At 40.4% G+C, this 18,610-nt stretch overlaps 1 protein-coding gene across 8 annotated transcripts in view; it reads left to right on the top strand.

The window, feature by feature from the left end:
- TMEM255B (transmembrane protein 255B) overlaps positions 1–18,610 on the top strand; it is a 63,784-nt gene that overhangs the window by 9,583 nt on the left and 35,591 nt on the right. For 6 of the 8 annotated variants that reach the window (XR_009746813.1, XM_061472683.1, XM_061472687.1 and 3 more), the window contains one exon: positions 2,072–2,134. The exons of the other annotated variants lie outside the window; for them this stretch is intronic. Coding sequence is in view for 5 of the 6 variants with exons in the window: in XM_061472683.1 (XP_061328667.1) it covers positions 2,072–2,134 (63 nt within the window). In the remaining variant the exon portion in view is untranslated. The remainder of the gene's footprint in view (positions 1–2,071; positions 2,135–18,610) is intronic. 8 annotated transcript variants of the gene reach the window in all.

Here is an 18,610-nt window from a genome sequence, read left to right as displayed (position 1 = left end):
TGGAAAGTGTCTATTTAGATTATTGCTTGATCATTTGTTTAGGTTTAGGAATGTCTTTGTGGAATGGACTGCAAAGCCACACAGAGCTGGAGCTTCTTCAGCCTCACTTCCTTATAAATACTGTTTATATTTTAATGTCACTTCTCTATGACTACTGCTTGTATTATTTTCATTTGCTATTTTTATAATGCTTCAACCAGTCCAGTCCCAGTCACCATACTGATCTGGACTCCTATTCCCAACCCAAATAGCCTATTGTCTAAACAGACAAAAAAAGGAATGCATATGACTCTAAACCAATCTCAGCAATGCCATGGCTTACATTGTGATCTCTGTGGTTCTGTTTTTTCTGATTTAATTGTCATTGTTTAGAATTTTCTCATTTTTTCTTCACATAGATAATATTACTCCGTTCTGTGTCCCCTGCGTCAGCCATAAATGGGGCTTTATGGATTGCTCCCACTGGCATGAGAAATGGGGCTTAGAACCAGGTGTCATTTTGATGTGGTTATCTAAATTTACAAAGTTGCTGTCCCCTGAACAAAGTGTCCTTGTTCACAGTTCCAAGTGTCTCTCTTACTCAGCTGTCAGCATGAATATTCTTGCTCACTCTTTCAAAGTCTCTGCTTTTAGTCCTTGTGCCTCCCTTTCACATAAATCTTCCCAAAGCACTCAAGAGCAGCTCTCTTTCCTTACATTTGCTTTCTTGAGAGGGTGTGATGGATTCCTGTTGTGATACTGAGCGAGTAAAGTGCTTCCAGGGGATGTGCTTTCTGCTGTGAGCAGTTGTGCATAACAGCAAGGAGTTACCGGCATTGCTTAAACCCTTGGCTGGGACATGTTGTCCTTAAAAACTTAACTTGTGCTTGGAGGAAAGGCTCTGAACCATATTCAGGGATCTCATTCCAGAAAGGGCCTTAGGTTCCTTAGCAGAAATGTTGTGCCTCGTCCATGGGTAGGTTGGGTGGGAGCTGAGGAGGTGAGTCTGGGAATGTCAGCCCTAGTGAAGAGCACAGCAAGGAGTGTGACAGTGAAGTGAGGTTGATACTGCAGTGACTGCAGGGCAGCGTGTGGCCAGGCAAGTCAATGGAAAAAGCCTGTTGACACCTGTGCTCCTGCTGCAGCTGTTTCTGAGTCTGTGGCCAGTCACATCTCAGGTGTGTGGCACCAGGAAGACCCTTTTTCTCCAAGCCCACATGAGCCTAGTGGGAGTGCTGACTGCAGGAAAGTCTGACGAAAGGCTGGTCTTGTCTGTTGCCACTGTACCTCATGTTAACCATGAATCCAAGGAGTTTCTACCTCTTCCAGCTTTCATGGGCCCATCATAAGGAGGGGACTTTTTCTGCCAGCATGGTGTTGAAGCAGTACTTGCAGGAACAGCAAGGCCAGCTTACTCCAGCATCCCTTCCTTTCCTCTCTCCTGTGGCTGTTGGTGCTGCAGCTGTCCCATGCTGAAACTAACTGTAGTGGTCATTTTGCCATTGTCATGAGGACTTTTGCTGGAATATGTGATAGTGTTTAGTCATTAAAGTCAAATAAAAATAGTCCTAAGGGTTTGAACTTGGGTTACCTGCATGACAGAAACATGTAAATTTTTCGAGGAAAACTCTTTGCCTGCAGTTGCCTAAAGCTTTGCAATTTTCCAAAATAATGATATATGGGCTAAATGTAAGTGTTCTTTTCTCTCACTTTGCTTCATTTTTAAAAAGAGCTTAAAACTATGTGACTGTGGTTAGCAGTAGACAGGTTATAGAAGCATATGACTCTGCAGGCTTCTGTTTAGTTCACGGGATCATAGAATAGTTAAAGTCAGAAAGGACTATAAGATCCTCTAGTTCCAACCCCACTGCCATGGGCATGACAAGTTTTGCTCTGAATTAAAGAGCTGCAGTTGTGGTCATTCCCCATTACACTATATGATTTATGTCCAGCAGTAACTTCCACCCATTCCCTTGACTCACCCAAGTTATCCCATCTGTATGATACATCAGCTCAGATATCAATGTAATGCATTTGTATCTTGACCAAATAACCTGACCTCGTGTTTCTGTTGGTTTTGTTCTTGCCTTAGCTTGGCTTTGGATCTTTCCTAGGGATCGTTGGCATCTACCTGGTAGAGAACAGGCGACAAATAGTAAGTAACAGCCCTTTTCATTTTCGTTTTTTTTCATTTCAGAATGTCTTGAAAAGCACAAAAAGCAGGGATTTCCCGTTGACTTAAAACTGCTGTATCTGACTTAAAATGTTAGTTATTTGTTTCACCATTTCTGAGAAGTTTCAGAGAAGTATGAGTTGCCCAGTGACTCCATCTGTACAAGGCAAGGGATGGTCTGACTGCTGACAGAAGCAGCCTGCTCTTTTTTACTGAAGTACTCTGCTGCTGGTTTAGTGAGGTGAATCAACCAGGTAGGATTAGCTGTGTGACAGAGCTTGGCCAGGACCATGTAGCTGGGAGAAAGATGGGGAGAGAGACACAGTGCACAGGTCATGTCAGTTTGGGCAGGAACAAGCACAACACAATCATATCAACAGTAACAGGTGATCTCTTCCTGTGCTCTTTTAAGTCAGGAACACTCCTGAAACTGTATGTGTTAAAAAGAATTAAAAACCTGAGAGCTCTGTCGGTCAAGATTCCTTGCCTAGGTCGGACATGATCTGACAATGCTGTGTAATTTGTATTTAGATTTAGCTTGGCTTTGCAAACCATGTTTTTATTTATGTGAGGAAGTCAGTCTTGTGATTTCCGGTATTCTTCTTCACGAATGCAGCCTTGTTCTCACTATTTGTAGGCAGAATTCTTTCATAATACCACTTTTTTTTTTGCATTGCCTTTAAGTTTCAGTGATGTATTAGCAAGTATTCCCCTCTTCTAGCACTTGTTTCTAGCTGGGTTTCCCAAAGAAATAATATTAAAAAAGCCATGATGTTTGTGTCTTTCTCTGTTCCCTCTTCTATTTTTTTGAATGTGTTGACCAGTGTCAGGTGAGTTCAGCAGGGAGGCAGAGTCTTCAAAGGTGTGCAATTCCTTCCAGTTTCATGAAAAGTCATAGGTGGGTAGAGGAGAGAATTATAAATTAGTTGCCATATGGTGATAAAGGCTGCAATGTCAGCTCACCTCTCATTAAACACTAGAGAATCCAAATGGGACATGACCTGTGAGACAAAAATCTGCATCAGGCCAGGCCTCATTAATTTTGCTACTGACAAAAGAGCTTACTTGATTTTAGGAATTATTGCCTCTGATGTCTGCATCAGAGACAAGGATGAACAGCAGGTTTTAAGTTGCAGACCCAGTGGTGGGCAGATGAAAATAGCTTTGTTTTCCACATTAGTCATGCTACTTTACTAACAGGCATAACATCTTAAGGTTGTTTTATCTTTCAGCTTTCCTCTACTCAGCCTTAGTTTACTATCACTTCTGTCCTTAGGAGAAAGTAAAATGACTGAAAAACACATAAGGTGGGTAAGCAGTGGTTAAGCTATGTAATACTCAATATTTTGTGTCATTTACACAAGGACTGTGGAGAAATATGTGCCTGGTATGTTTGGTATTAGTGCCTGTTTGCACTTCCCAGCATGAAACAAGGAAAACTTCCTTCTAATTACACGTAGTGATGATCTGACTGTTGAAAGATTGAGTTTCTAGGGAACAGACCAAGAAAATAACTAGAAAGTTTAATTGTGTGTCTTGCCTTGAGTACCATCCACAGTGGGCTAAGCCTTTTAACACTGTCTTTGCAGAGGCTGAGCTGCTTGTTCTCAAAAGTTACAGAAATGAGACTGTAAGGGTTTATGTCATACTGAACTGAGGGCAGTAATTATTCCCTGCGGTGTAACTCGGTATATTTGCTTGAAAGGGTTTAGGGCAGCTTTACAAATTTGCAGCCATCAATAAGATTGTAAAGATTTATACAAGCGCAGAAATGGGAATATTGTAGTCCTGTAACTAAAAATTCTATGCACTGCAGCAGGACAAAAGAGGGTGGGAAGGAAAGGAAATTGTTTATTCAGCTGCTTCTATCTTAATGTGACTTTCTTTGAATAGTTACTGCAACATAATTTGAGTTTAACCCAGTGTAGCTCTGACAATTATCTGGCTTTTTCTTTTTTTCCCTTTTTTTTTTTTTAATTGAAAATGAATGTAGATTCGATTGCACTGAAAAAAAGATCTATTTTAAATTGACCTTTTCTTCCATAAATCTATTTATCTTTTTTGTCTTGAAGTTCTATTTCCTTGTGACCTGTCCTCTATAAGTCCAGATATGTTCATGGGTGATGATATGCAAAGTGCAATATCAAATGTGTAATGACTAGCAGAGCTAGTACAGCAGAACCCCAGCACTCAATAAAAGCAGGCACATGCTTTGAGAAAGCACAGTTAGGCAGAATGGACAACGTTCTGTTCTTAAAACACAACATTAATAATATTGCACCTCTTTGACCTCATTCTTGGCATCCTAGGGCCCACAGTGGAAGTTCAATGCGCTGACCAAGGTATAACCCTTAATTCAAAGGAACTGCTGCTTGCAGAAGCAGGCTCTGCCTCATTGACCAGCATGATTTCACTTCAGCTCTTAGCATTTGTGCTTGGCTCTGCTATGCAAAACTTGGCACCAGAAGAACAAAATTTCCCCTTGATTAAAGATTTGCACTGATTTGGGATGTTTTTAACTGGCAAACACCAAAAATTGAAGAATGATATGTTGCTGTCCCTTTTTGCCTCTGTGTTCCCTGTAAAGCAGCTCATGGATCGAAGAACAGAGTATATATGTTGTTTTGCTGCAAAAGCACACTTAGTGCTGGATGGGTGGAAAATGTGATGCTGCTCAAATCAAATAGATTTTATTGTAAAACATGGAGTGTCCTTGCTTGTTTCCTTGCTTGCCATCTCTTTATGTTACAGTAAAAAGTATTTCCAATTAGAAAATGAGATGCTGAAGAAAATTAGATGACTATAAAGGGGACAGAGAGGACAGGGAGGGGTTAGAGAAGCAGAAGTGACCCCTCAAGAGGTATGAGTTAGCTCAAACCTCAGTACAATTTAGGCTGAAGACAGTGGTCTGCAAAAGGTCTGAGACCTGAATTCATCCGTTGCTGAGTCTTACTTGTTTTTTCTTCATGCTAAGACACAGCTAATTTTCTTTCTGACATGTCTAGGAGATACTAGGATAAAAATCTGCTGCTTAACTGGCTCAAACTGCTCCTTGACTTGTTTAGAGAAATGACTGTCGTGATTTTAGCGGAAGAGACACTGCTTCTGACAAAAGCAGAATTTGAAGACATGAGCAAAGTTAAAACATGGAGCTCTGCACACAAACAGAAAAGGCAAAGCTATTTCTTCAGAATTCTCAAGGGATGCTAAGTCTACATGCCTAAGTATGCTTGCTTCCTGATCTCTGTCAACAATAATTGGATTTCAAATTAAGTGCTGAAAACCAACTATAGCAGAAGTTGGAGAAACAAAGCAGTAATTTTCCCTCCTGTTTTTAATGGTAGAGTTCCCTGACAGTGCATGTTCTCCTATCCTATGTTGAGAGATATGTGAGGTAGTATTTCAGTATTATCTCTGATTATTTTCTTGCCACTAGACTTCCATCTGTTTCAGAAGAAAAGCCTTGTTTTTAAAGGAGTTACATGTGTGAGCCAGTTTTCAGAAAAGCCAAACCTATTTCTCTTTTCATAATTGAAAATCTTGTAAATAGATTATGTCCATCATAAAAAGCCCAATGGACATTTTGTGTAAAGATAGTTCTTATTAATATGTACACCAAAAAAGGATACTGATATATATATATATATATACCTGTTCAAACTGTGTGCTTCATCTACTTCTCTAGGCAAATCAAACATCTGGAAGAAACTGAGTTTACTGCAGATTTTGATCAGAGGTGCTAATTGCTGATGGATTCCATATTGCATATTAAGCTAATTAAAGCAGCTTGTTCACATAGAGAGAAAAAACATTGAAATTCTGTAGATCTCCTGAGACTATCTTTGATGTTCTTGCACAAATAAATGATAGAAGTCTTTACTGTAGTGCTGGGGACATGCAGATAAAGTAAAGGCAATCTTTGTCATTACCAAGGTAATGGTATTTCTCCCCTGAATTCAAGTGTCTGAGAAAGTCAACATCACTTCTTTTTTTCCAATGATTATCTTTTGTGTGCTCATATTTCATATAGTTCAGGGGAAAAACAGCACTGATGTAAAAATGATAATAACAGAACAAATGAGCAGTCATCCTTGTCTTTTTTAACACCTTTAACATCATTAAAATTTAGAAGACCTGCTACTATATTTTCAGTCATAAATGTGTGCTAGATTTTGTGGTGTGATCTAACTGCGCATTTCAGAAACAGACAAGGAGATTTATATAAAGATAATTAGTAGGTTGACACACATGCTTAACTGAGGTTAAGATTGGCCCTTGTTTGGGTATTTTCCTTCCTTTCAAAATACAACAGAATCTTATTAGCTGGTGTGATCAAGCAGCTTATTCTTTGAAAGTACCTTCCTGGTCTCTTATTCCTACCTCTTAGACCTCTGTAATGAGATGCCCTTTGGAGACATTTTGTTCTCTCATTAGGTTCTGGAGGAGCCTTGAAGGGTGATTTAGACTAGACTCTGGAGTTTCAGAGAGCTAAAGTGTAGTAAGGAGGATCGTGTGTAAAGTGATTATTGTATTGTTCTTCTTTAATAGTTAGGATGTTATAAAAGAGATCATACTATAACTCTCTCTGGTTGTGAGTTTAGAGCAGAGCAGCCTATGTGTAGACTGTCTAGTCTCCTTTTGTGCTGTAAACATGGTGCAGCCTTCAGAATTAGCTGCCTCATTTGGCAGGAATCAGCTTTATGATCTCTTTTAATCCTTTTTGGGAAGGATTTTAAATGCAGTTTAACCATGGTATGGCTGGGAATTCTGAGTTATTCCTTGTAATGCAGGACAGCATTCAGCAAAACTCATAGGTAGAAGTGAGATAAATAACTGGAGACATTTTGAAGGCTCAGTTATTTCAGCTGATGAGGAGGAGGACAGGTGTATGTCTGTGGGTGTGAAAGCACCATCCAAAGTGAAGGCAAGTGAAATTAAAAGAAGAAAGTTTGATGCACAATAAAAACGTTAACGGTTGAAAAGTTTGCTTTATTTGATTATTTTACTTGGTATAATACTATGAGAGACATTTTACTCTTATTAGTATTACATATTCCATGAATGTAGGACTGAGTAAAATATTTTGGAATTTCTTTTATGCAGTTCTTTGATCTTGTGGATTTAAAGTGAGGATTTTCAATTTATAATAAATATGAATATCAATATCCACTGACACAGAGAAGTCTTCCTTTCTCCTCTTCCATCCTTTCTTTCTTCCTCTATCTTGCAGATTCCTCCTTTCCTCTTCTTTGCCCCAGCCAAAACCAGTTTCTACTGGATTAATGAGTTAAAAGATTCATAGCCAAGTGAGAGTGGGGCTGCATGGCTGAGAGAGGAGTCTGTGGGAGGAGGGAACAAGACTTATCTCTTTTGCTAGGAATAAAGTGTTATATCAACTCACTATGCCATGAAACCATTGTCTAAATGCTGTCAGTGAGTTAAATGCTTGAAGTATAATTTTCCCCAGAGTGTCTTGAGGACTTTAAAGTTCAGGGACTGAAAGACAAAAATAAATGCTCTCACTGTGTGAGTTACCAAAGGAAGTCTGGGGGATATTTCAGCTCCTGTCTGCCTCATTCTTTATGGATCAGTATTTCATGTCACATATCTATAGGTCTATGCTTTCAGGTTTTAACAGCGCAGATTCGTCACCTAGTCATGCAAATATATATATATGTAAATATTATAATACATAAATGTACTGTGACATAACCATGGGTATATAACATGTAATATATGCTCACACAGACACATATATGTGCTTACAGCTGACATGAGCTGGTAAATAACCTGGCATAATGACAAAAACATCTATGCCACTATGCCATTCACACTGTGCTGTATTGTGCAAAGTGCATTTTGCAGTCCTTATAGGTGTGTCTGTCAGGATGGTTTAGTTAGTAAAGCTATGATGGGAAATACAGTCATGTCTGTAGTGTTCTTTCTATTCCATTGTCAGGGCTGTGTCTTTCTGACATACCTAGAGCGATGCCACCAAGTTCATTAAACTGTAGCCTAGCACAGTAGCTCTTTCCCTGTCATTCAATGCTATGCTGGTCTATTGGTTGTACCAGTCCCAGGTCTTACCCAGTCCAGGTTCCCCAGCCTGTGACCCAACACAGCATTAGCTCAGTTTTGGATGAGAAACTACCATGTTTTCACTGTCATCACTGCTAGAAAGAAATGGAAAATTTATTACAAAGGGAAAAAATTAGGACAGAGAGTTTGACTCCTATTTGGAGAGCTTTCTTGGCAAGCAGAATGGTTTTGTTGGTTTTTGTTTTTTTTGCTTCTGGAAGCTTAAATCCTGTAAAAACAGAAGGTGTACATGTGTGTATATATGAAAACACTCGTGCACCAGCACAGCTTATTTTTGACTCTCCATTTTTTTAAAGGCTGACACTGTTCTTTTGAGTCCGAGACTAGAGCCACAGATTCAATTTAAGTAAGTCCTCTATCATAGTAAGTGGAAGTCTTTTGGGATGTGGTTCCTTTAAGATTTGTGTTTGGAAACATCACACAGAATTAAGGGCATAAAAGGACACTTTTCAACTGCCAGTTTGTTTTCTTGTGCTGTTTATGTAATGAAAGCATTACTGTCACAAGGCTGAAAAAAAAGTAAACTTTATGACCATGAAACGTGTTTGTGGAACAATAAAGAAATTGATTACTCTTCCTAGCAAGCAGGAATAGGGGATAGAAAGCATTGGTAAGGAATTTAGGATAAGTGCTCGTGTGTGCCTGGTGGAGAAGGTGAAGCGAGGGTTGCCCTATAAAAGGACAGGCAGTTTTGATCCTCTTGTTGAAGAGTTTGATCAAGTTAGACAGATGAGTATCCCTGTTGGCCAGATACAGTCTTCCAGACTCTGCAGGTAGAACTTCACTACATGAAAGTTTGTAATTTAATGGTAATGTGTTTCTGATAAAGAGCATGTGTTTTTGTGTCTTGAGGAACCAGTGCAGTCACTGCAACCTGAAAGAGGATTTGTAAAGACAATAACAGACTTTGGTGTAAAAAAGGTTCCTGCTGCTAAAGCAGTCAGCCACAGTAGTCTTGATCTATGTCAATTCCACCATTTTTTTACCAGGAAGCATAAACTTCTATGACACATTGTATGCTATTTATTTCTGTTTATTGTTCTCATACTGCTCTGAACAGCTACCTCTCAGTGATGAAATGAGCTTGTTCCATTTTCATCAATAAAAGATGGATCCTTATAATGTCAGAACTGCTGATCAGTGCATCTAGATTTATGTTTCACTTTTGTCTGCTTTCCTTTTAATGCTGTATTTAGTTTTTTCTTCCTGACTATTTGATATCCTTAAATCCATAATCTTTTTTAACCGTTCTTAGATAAGTGCTTTTGTTGACGTTTGCAAGAGGGAATTTTTACTAGTTTAAAGTGCCTACTGGACTAAGGCTTGTCTAGGATGCTTCCAAGACCATTAGCACATTAGCATTTCTCCAGCTGTTAAATCCAGCTGATTTTATTTTATTATTTTTTTTTATGGATAACATCACTCTCAGTCTTCATCAAATCCCAGGCACCCTTCTCTCCTTCCACATTACTGCCTTCCCTTCCTTGCAAATCCCTGTCAGATGACTGAAGGAAAGTTCTGAAGCGAGAAAGCACAAATCAGCAAATCCAACATCAAGGGAGTGAGAGAAGTGACAAGATGTTAGTTTTGGCACCACTGATACTTCTTCATCTATGGTCCCTCTATAGCCAGTGGAAAAAAGACAGATACCATCAGAAGCTAATTCATACTGTTCTACTGTGGATATAGAAGGTATCTGGAAGTGTCTGGAACTCCATTGACTACAGAGGAGCACAAATAACCACCTGAGACAAAGACTTATTTTTTTTTAAGTATCTGGAGTTATGTATGATTCAATCTACCCCTTAAGAGAATTTCCTTATCAGCTTCACCATATACAAATCACCACAATTGGCACCACCCAGCAGCCTGGATAAGAAGTACTTCTTCACTTTGGATGGAGCACTACAACATTCCTGTTTCAGAAATACATACTGGGGCATGCATAATTTTGTCTCAAAAGTCATCTGGAATCAGTTCATGTGATTTACCATGGAGTATGGAAACACATCTCTGTGAATTAAAAAGCTAAAACCCATATAGATTTAAAAAAGATGAAAATGAATGAAAAATTACATTGCCAAAAGACAGCCCTTGAAACAAAGTGATAAACTGGGGTTGCCAACTCTGATTCTGAAAGTAACTTTGGAATAGGGTGACAAGGACTTGTGAAATAAGGAGAAGATGGCCCAGGGGCAGTGTTGCCTGTGAAAACACAGTATACCTGAACTGCCCTGGGGAAACTCAATGTTCCTCTACCTAGCAGTGAGAAGCTGAAACAGGGGAAAGGGATTTAATCATATAACTAGTGCCCTATTTAATGGGTTGAAAGAAAAATACAGCAGCTATTTAAACAAATCTCTTTAAAAGCAGCTAAAACATGGGTAGAACAGAGCATATATATTGCACCTGCTTGAACTTGAGAGGCCCAGTAATTAGAGCTGTGGTATCAGCTTAGACAAGGGAGAAAATACAGCAGTACTGGTTGAAATATCTGAGTGAAGCTGAGATTTCCTTCTAGCGTTGCTGCTAGAAGGAAATCAGTAACTGTGGTATATTGTTACTGGGATATGAACGGGGGTGCTCAGATGCTGTGGGGGCTTAAAAGAACACCAATGGTGAAACTAACCCTGCCCCAGGAAAGATGCCTTCTCTTTCTGGTCGTGGAGAATGTGAACCAAGTACAGTTCAGTGTTTCTGCCAGCTGTTTTAGTAACATCTGCTGTGGTCCAGTGGCTGGAACTCTTAAAGACTCTTCCAAACTCCCAGGAGACCTAATAGTGTGTCACAGGTGGTGACATTTTTAACTGAGTCAAAACAAGCATTTACTCATCAGTGAATGAATTATATAAATTTAATATGTGTTCATTTATGCATATCTCAAATTTATTCTCTGATTGCAGTCTAACTGTGGCTCCAGTTTGGAAGCTTAAGTGCACAGAAACTGCTTGATATAGGTTATTTCCTTCAGTAGATTGGTCATTCTAGTAAAAATTTGCTTATAAAAAAATGTTAAATAATTTCCTGGCTGTTTTAGGTCTGGTTTTGTAGCTGATATTAGATTATGAGAGAAGAAAGAATATATTAATCAGGTAACCCTTCTCAATAACTTTGTTTCAAGTTTCATAATAGCTATTGGTTTAATTCCCACCATGCTTTCATTGCTTTAAGATAAAAATACAGGAAAATTAATCTTTACTTCATATAGCAACTTTCACAGAAACTGCATCTTCAAATGCTTCAGCAGGTTAGAAAGAAAGACAAATTACAGAAAGAGTAGTGCAAAGTGGATTGGTATAAATTATGGAGTAATGCTCAAGGCAGCATTTCTAGAGGGTCAAATCAACTTCAACTGAAAGACCTAGACAAGGGAACTGTCAGAGTTAACATGTGGTTTTTATTTGGATAATACAATGTTAAGGAAAAAATTTTCCATGCCACTTTTCTAGATAACTGGAGTTGCAATAGAGTTAAGTCGCTGCACTCAACATCTGTGAGAACAGTACAGTCACTTCTAGCTGACAGGGAGAGGGAGAGGAGGAGAGATACTTTAGTGTGGATGGCTGTGGAAGCCTTTTGAGGAGCTTAAAAACAAGGATACTAAGGAGTAGTTTTGAGCCATGGGCTTTCATCCACTAAAGAGAAATGGGAAGCAAAGATCTCCTGTTGTGGGACCCAGCACACCCATCATGCAACCCTAGGTGTGTGTCGACGTGATCAGATGCTAATTTCCCCCATCTCCATAACTGACTGTCACAGCAAATGGCGCAAATAAAGTTCCAAATAACTCAGTAAGTCTATTTATCTGACCAGTGATGAAACAGTCTGTGTCCTGAAGATCTCCATGTGTGCCTGGAGGAGCTGGAGCAAGCAGACTCAGAACCCGTGCTCCCTTTCTTGTCTTAACTGTGCTGCATAAGCCCTCTTAGGCTGGAAGAGAGCTGGCACCATTAAGTCCCCCTGTTGCACATTTTCTGTTCATGGGCGCTTCTGCAGTCCCTTACCCTTGTGAATAGCTTAACTGATGAATTAGCTGCAAAAGTTGGGCATCAGCACCACTGGAAGAGGAGGAAGCAATATGCATTAACTATGCCTACCTATGATGTAAATTAACTGTATCTAAGGCATAACAAAAGATATTGCAAATTCTGCCTTTTATCATTCTGCCCTTCAGGATGTGGGGCAAGAGAAGAAGAGAAATTTTCTGAATGAAAATACCACCCTTGTTTTGAAAGTGGATTTGATCTTTTTCTTTCTCCTTGGCATAATAATTGATACCTCTCATGGTTTCTGTGTTCTTTCCCAACATTTGTGTATCTAATTCTGCCTTTTTATGCATGTGAGGTTGCTTAAATTTCCCATGAGACCTCTTCCCTGCTTGTGTTACACCAACTGGCCTTTTCATGTTGCTATTTTTCCTAATTATCCCTGACACAATATTGGAAAAGAGCAGCCTTCATCACAGGCAGTACACCAAAAGTCTCCTTGACCACAAAGAGCAAAATAACCCCAGTCCATATAATTTATTCATTATAGCTAAGACCTAGCTTTTACTTTGATAATCCCTAGGAGTACAAAGAATGTGAAATAGGTGAGACAACCTAACAGTTAGTAGCAAACTAACGACCGGAGGGCAAGGTGCCATTTCAGATGGCAGCAAGCAGTCACATAGGCTCAGCTCTGTGCCCTGAAGTGCTTTTAACAACAGTGAGAGGGAAGAAAATCTGAGTCAAAGATCTGTGTTGTTGCTGATAATATTCAAAAACATGTAACTGGACCTGCTGAATTCAACAGTGATGATACTGTGGAAAGGCTTTAGATTTCTAACTTGGTCACTTGATCTAAGCACAAGACTTGAGCTGAACACCTGACAGCATCATGTGTGTACTGTCTCTGTGTGAAGGCCTTCCTGGTAATACAGGTATCTCCCATGGGCATTGGCTACGTTATTAGGTAGTCATTAGGTGTATTACAGTCAGAAGCAAGTTATATGTTTACGCATGGGATCCCAGTCCTAGTCCTTGTCTTCCCAAACTGTACCAAAGCCAGTGTTCTTAAAACAGGAGACATTTTGCACTTATATTTCTTCCCCCCTTCACCTAGAAGCCAGTCTAGGACACAGTTCTTCAGGCCTAGGCTGGGCAGTCATAGAAGTCTTTCATCATTACGAATTTGTGCCATTGTAACTAGTACTATGACTGGAATTGGCATTAATGAGTAAAGAATGTGACATAATCCTATCTCCTGCGGTGCGACAACAGAGCTGCAGTTACAGCAGTGCTATTACTGAAGAACTAACATTTGGAAAGAATAAGTTGGCAGGCCATATATTGTGAGGCATATTACCTGGTGTAGTGAGAAACCCCGTAATTAGCCCAGTTGTGAAAATCTATGTAGTAGAAACCTTACCTGAGCTGAATTTTCATCACAGCAGCAGAACTACAGTCCCAAGGGCAGGGAAAATAAGTGACCACTGTGGGAGATGGTCACTCTCCACACAGGAGAGGGCTTTACAAAGTAGGGAAAATTAACTCACAATTAAAAGTACTTTCATAGCATCCCACCTCACAAGACAGGCAGTGCTTAGTTGATAACAACATCTGGAATGCAGTGCAATGACTTTATATGTGTTAATGTTGCAGGCCGTTAATCTACAGCCCTGCTGAGGTGCCATGGTAACAGATGCAGCTCCTGGCTGAGATTGTGCCAAGGGTGGAAAATTCATTCTTGGTTTTGGATTTGTGATGTACTTTTTGTAAACTTCTGCTCTCACAGCTTCATCCCCAGCGTACTGGAAAACTACAGCAGATTTATTTAAGCCTATTTTAAGTTCTGAACTTGGAGACACAGGGATGTCAAATCAGTAGAAAGGCACACAGAATTAAACTGGTGTTTGGAGAATGTAATATAAGGGGCAGCCTACAACAAACTGCTCCATGAATTTCTTTTCCACATATGTTTACTTGAACCTATGTGGGGATAAAAAGGCTTTACAAACCTGTGGCATAACATTTACACAGCCTTTTGCAAAGCCTTCATTTTCCGGAGCCAAAGGTATTGGATGACAGTGTTTCTCAATTTACTTTGATAAGGGTAATCGTGATTCTTACTCTGTCTCGAAAAAAATCCCAGATTTGATGAAGAGCACAATACTTGGAGACATTGGAGGCTGTGCAATGCAAAAGTAGCCATTTAGCCTGAGCTAAGTGAGTCTGTTAGATATAATGTAATTTGCATCTGATACTGAAGTGATTTCGAGAACAAAAATCCCTGTGTTTTCCAAAGTCTTAGAGCTACTGAGTCTAAATCAGGAGAATGAGGCATCTTACACAGCATCTGCTGCTGAAAATGGCTGTCATTATCTGAGCAGTTGTGCCTCTTGACTGAGAGCAGGTAAGGGCTAAATTAGAGCTATGAGGAAGCCAGGTATGTGTGAGAATGTAGACCAGGAGCCTAGCGAGCTTGAGAGAGGAGTTTCACAGCGATGCTGGAAACAGCCAGGGAGATACCAGCCTGTAGCGAGCGGGTGCTTATCTTGGGGAGCAATGTGATTTTCTGTGTCTGCTGGTAAACACTGGCTGCATGTCTCCGTGTGTCACAGAGCAGGGACAGTGACAGCAGCGTGTAATGCAGCCCGCAAAGTACCCGGGGACCTGTGGTGTGGTGGTTACGTGAGAGCATGGCTGGAGCCAGGGTGGCTGTGTCATTGGATTGGGTCTGTGGCCAGCTCTTGGCGCCAAAACCACTCCTGGGAATCGTTGTGGGAGCTGGTTGTTGCCAAGTACCCGTGCCAGCTGTATTTTTGACAGCTGAAGTGTGTCCAGGACCAGCTTTTCCTGGCCACAGGGTGCCCCCTGGCTCTGTTGCCCTCACCAGGCTCACTCGCATAGGGAAGGTGGCACAGTGCAGCCAGCGGTGCTGTATGCCTGTTGAAGGACAAGAGTTTGTCTGAGGCAGGTGGATTCTGCAATAAAATGCATGCGTTTTCTGAAAGAAGGAGTATGCAAGAATTTAAGATTCCATGCTTTCACTAGTTTTTCATTTTTTAGTGTTTTCATAGTTCTGTGACAGGTAACAACTCTTCAGTTAATACTGTGTGGAAAAGTCTCTCATTCCAAGTGTTATTTCCTCTCCCTTTTGTTAAAACACCTCTGTTGGACAACTGGGTTTTGGGTTTATTTTGATAGGCCCACACAGTAGAGTTTTCAGTGTTTGTTAAATGGCTTTGTGGTGCCCTTGTGAATAGCCGAATTATTATATTCTGTACCAGAACCAGGAGTAAATGTGTTCTGTTAGTGTAGGCTGCAGAGAAGCCCGGCTGCACAGCAATGAAACGGCAAAAGCAAAACAATTTCTTGAATAACTGTTAAATATATTGTTATAAACAATGAATAATTTTCCTGACAAACCATAGTGCTATTAAAAATGGAGATGAGATGATGTGATGGATCCATTTTTTTTTAAGTGCAGTTTCTTTTACCTGTCAACAAAAATCGTCTATGTTTAAATGAACTGCGTGGCTTTTCTTTCCTGACAGTGCTAGGCTCATGAACTCACAACTCCAGCAATCACCTACCACTCAGGAAAAATAGCTTTTGAATTTACAACAGCTCTTCATTTGGCTGTCTTGGCTGCAATTTAAAGAAGTAATTAATTCTGTACTTTGTTTACGTGTTTCTCAGATTCTCAATAAGCAGTGGGAGGTTTGAGAGAAAATATAAATCTGTAATTTTATTTTAAGGATTTTTTTTTGTTGATCTTATATTATTACTCCTTCTATCATTTGAATATACGTATAAAGTGATTTAAGTCCTAAGAACCTCTGAATGTCACATTCTTCCACTTCAGCATTGTAATAAATATTACTTCAGTCAAGAAATTATCTTCTCAGTTTCAAAGGGACTACTCACCGAAGTAGTTGCTTATAGGCATGGATAAGAGCAGCAGACTGGCTGAATGGGTAAATGATCACCAATGACTGAGGAGTGCAATGCCAACTCCATTGTTCCTGTCTATCTAATGCTACAATTTACTGTGCACCTTTATATGTGATCTCTTATAGCACCATGGTAAAACTGAAAGGCCAGGTATCCATTAGGTGATTTAAGCTGTCTCCATGAGTGGAAAACGTTGGTTTGGGGATTGTGGATCATCAATAAATTGATCATGTGTGAAATGAAAAGCCACCTTGGGGTCAGCTTCCAGTAAATTCATCCTGAACTCAGGCTATTCGAAAACACCTGGCTGCGCTCACTAATTACCTGATTGACAGCTATGACTTGAAAAACAAGATAGAAGTGTCAGACAGTAATGACTTAATCTGAACTTTTAAACACTGCCACTTCTTCCAGTAAAGAGGTCAGGGTCTGTAGCAAATGCAGCTGCCACAGGGCTGCACATCCCTCTGGTCTGCAGTGACAATAGCTCTCTGTACAAGAAGCTCACAGTCTTCTTGATCTGATGAGTTGCATGCGAAGATCTTTAGATGTGACCCGCCGTAGTGGAGAGCCAAGGGATAGTGGAGGTTAACGGGTGATGCAGCCAACTCTGCTTTCTTACGATTTCTGCCTCCTTGCGGCAGGACGGAGCTGGCTGCAAGGGGCCTGCTGCGGTGATCAGCCAGTACCATCAGGCTCAGCCACTTCTGTGTGCCCCTTTCCTCCCCGTGCTGAGGATTCTGATTGCACAGCAGTCCCTGTGGCGGTGCTGGCTCGCCTCTGATTACATGATCTGAGAGCCATGGGCTACTGAGAGATTGAGTGTATCAGAAAGCGTTTGTGATTCTTCTGCTTTTAAGTGGTACTTTTTGCTGATTTACTGAGAGCTCTTATTTCTAAATGTGTGACATTGCTTTGACCTGTGTGCCCATAAGCTATGGGTTTATATAGCTGTAATTTCTTACTTGCCCAATATACATTTTTTTGGCAACACTCGTGTCCCCTGTTGATGCTATTGACATTGTACTGTTCCAAGGTTAACATAAGCTAAAAAGTCAATTTTTCAAGTGGGTTTGTGATGCCTTACAGATTTTACACATGTGAGAGCAGCACTTAGGTAATGCAGATATGGATTCTATACAGGCAGAAGCGATATGTGGACTGTAATTTCGGTAATTATACCTGAGCATTTCTGAAATACATGTTATGAAGGAGCGATTAATAATCACTAAATAACAAAGAGGTCCCAGGTTTGTAGCTGAAACCTGGTCCATGTGCTCTATCAAGTGTGAATGCTGCTCTGTCAATTTTCAAGGAAATTTTTTTTTACCTGTTGCAGTTATTGACTATAAATTAATACTGTTGTATATTAAAATTAACCTATCATATAGGTTACTTGGAAGGGTTCGTCTTTTGACTTTGAGAAATGCCAGACATGAAAGCTGTACATTACATTAAAAACCTAGCCAGAAGGTGTGTGCTAGATTCACCTTCTATCCTGCAATTACCCACTCTTCCAAACTCAAGGTGCAGAGTCCTCCGAGTCACAAAAAACCTTTAATAAGAGAGAAAAAGGACTGACAGCATCTCTCCCGCATCTGATGGCACTGGGGCTAATGAGCCCAAGGAGAGCATCTTGCTTAGGCATACACAGGGCTTCTCCTTCAGGACTTAGTCCATCTCACCTTGCTCACACCACTGCATCCTTCAGACATGCCCTCAAAACAAGCCAGTGTCATCTCAAGTGTGTGTGCTAGCTGCACACTGGTCTCTGATAGAGATGTGTACCAGTGCTCAGCCTTTTTGAGTCCTATTGCTCTTTTCAGAGTGAATTGGGCAGTAAGCTTGCCATAGCTGGGGTTCTGCTAGCCCTTCAGTTGCAGCTAGAGCTGCAGCTGTAGTCATCCTCAGAGATAAAGGGAGCATGGCTAGCAGTAGGCTCAGCATGCCCAACCCGCACAGCCTTTTTCCCCAAGCTTCCCATCCCACCATCACTTTGTTGTGCTATTGGCAATCCTGTTGATAAAGAATTAATAATTCTTAATGAATGAAGCAGCTTGGGAGGTAGAATGTGGCCTGAAGTTGTGGCTGGTAGGCTAAAAAAGGCAGTGTGACATCTGTGCTGCATCTGGGACACGTACCGAGTCCTGCTGTGCTCTGCCCTGCCCACGCTGAGACTGAGGGGGCAGCTGGGAGCCAATTTTGTTGTGGCATAAGTTATCATAAGCTATATGGGAAGACAGAAGCTTTCTGAAAGTTGATGGGCTACTTACTAACTTCCTTCATCTGCATGTATGAAGTAGTACCACTGTCATAAGGCTGTAGAAATCGATGTGAGCCAAAAGCATATGGCTTTTCACCCTGTGGACACCACTGCTGTTTATTAAATAAGTTGATTTAAAAGAAATCACCATTGAATTTA

This window comes from Pezoporus flaviventris, unplaced genomic scaffold (assembly GCF_033815535.1).
Source record: "Pezoporus flaviventris isolate CSIRO_AGI_PZ_B2104156 unplaced genomic scaffold, CSIRO_AGI_Pfla_v1 ptg000072l, whole genome shotgun sequence".
Lineage (NCBI taxonomy): Eukaryota > Metazoa > Chordata > Aves > Psittaciformes > Psittacidae > Pezoporus > Pezoporus flaviventris.
This window is presented reverse-complemented; position numbering and strand designations above follow the sequence as displayed.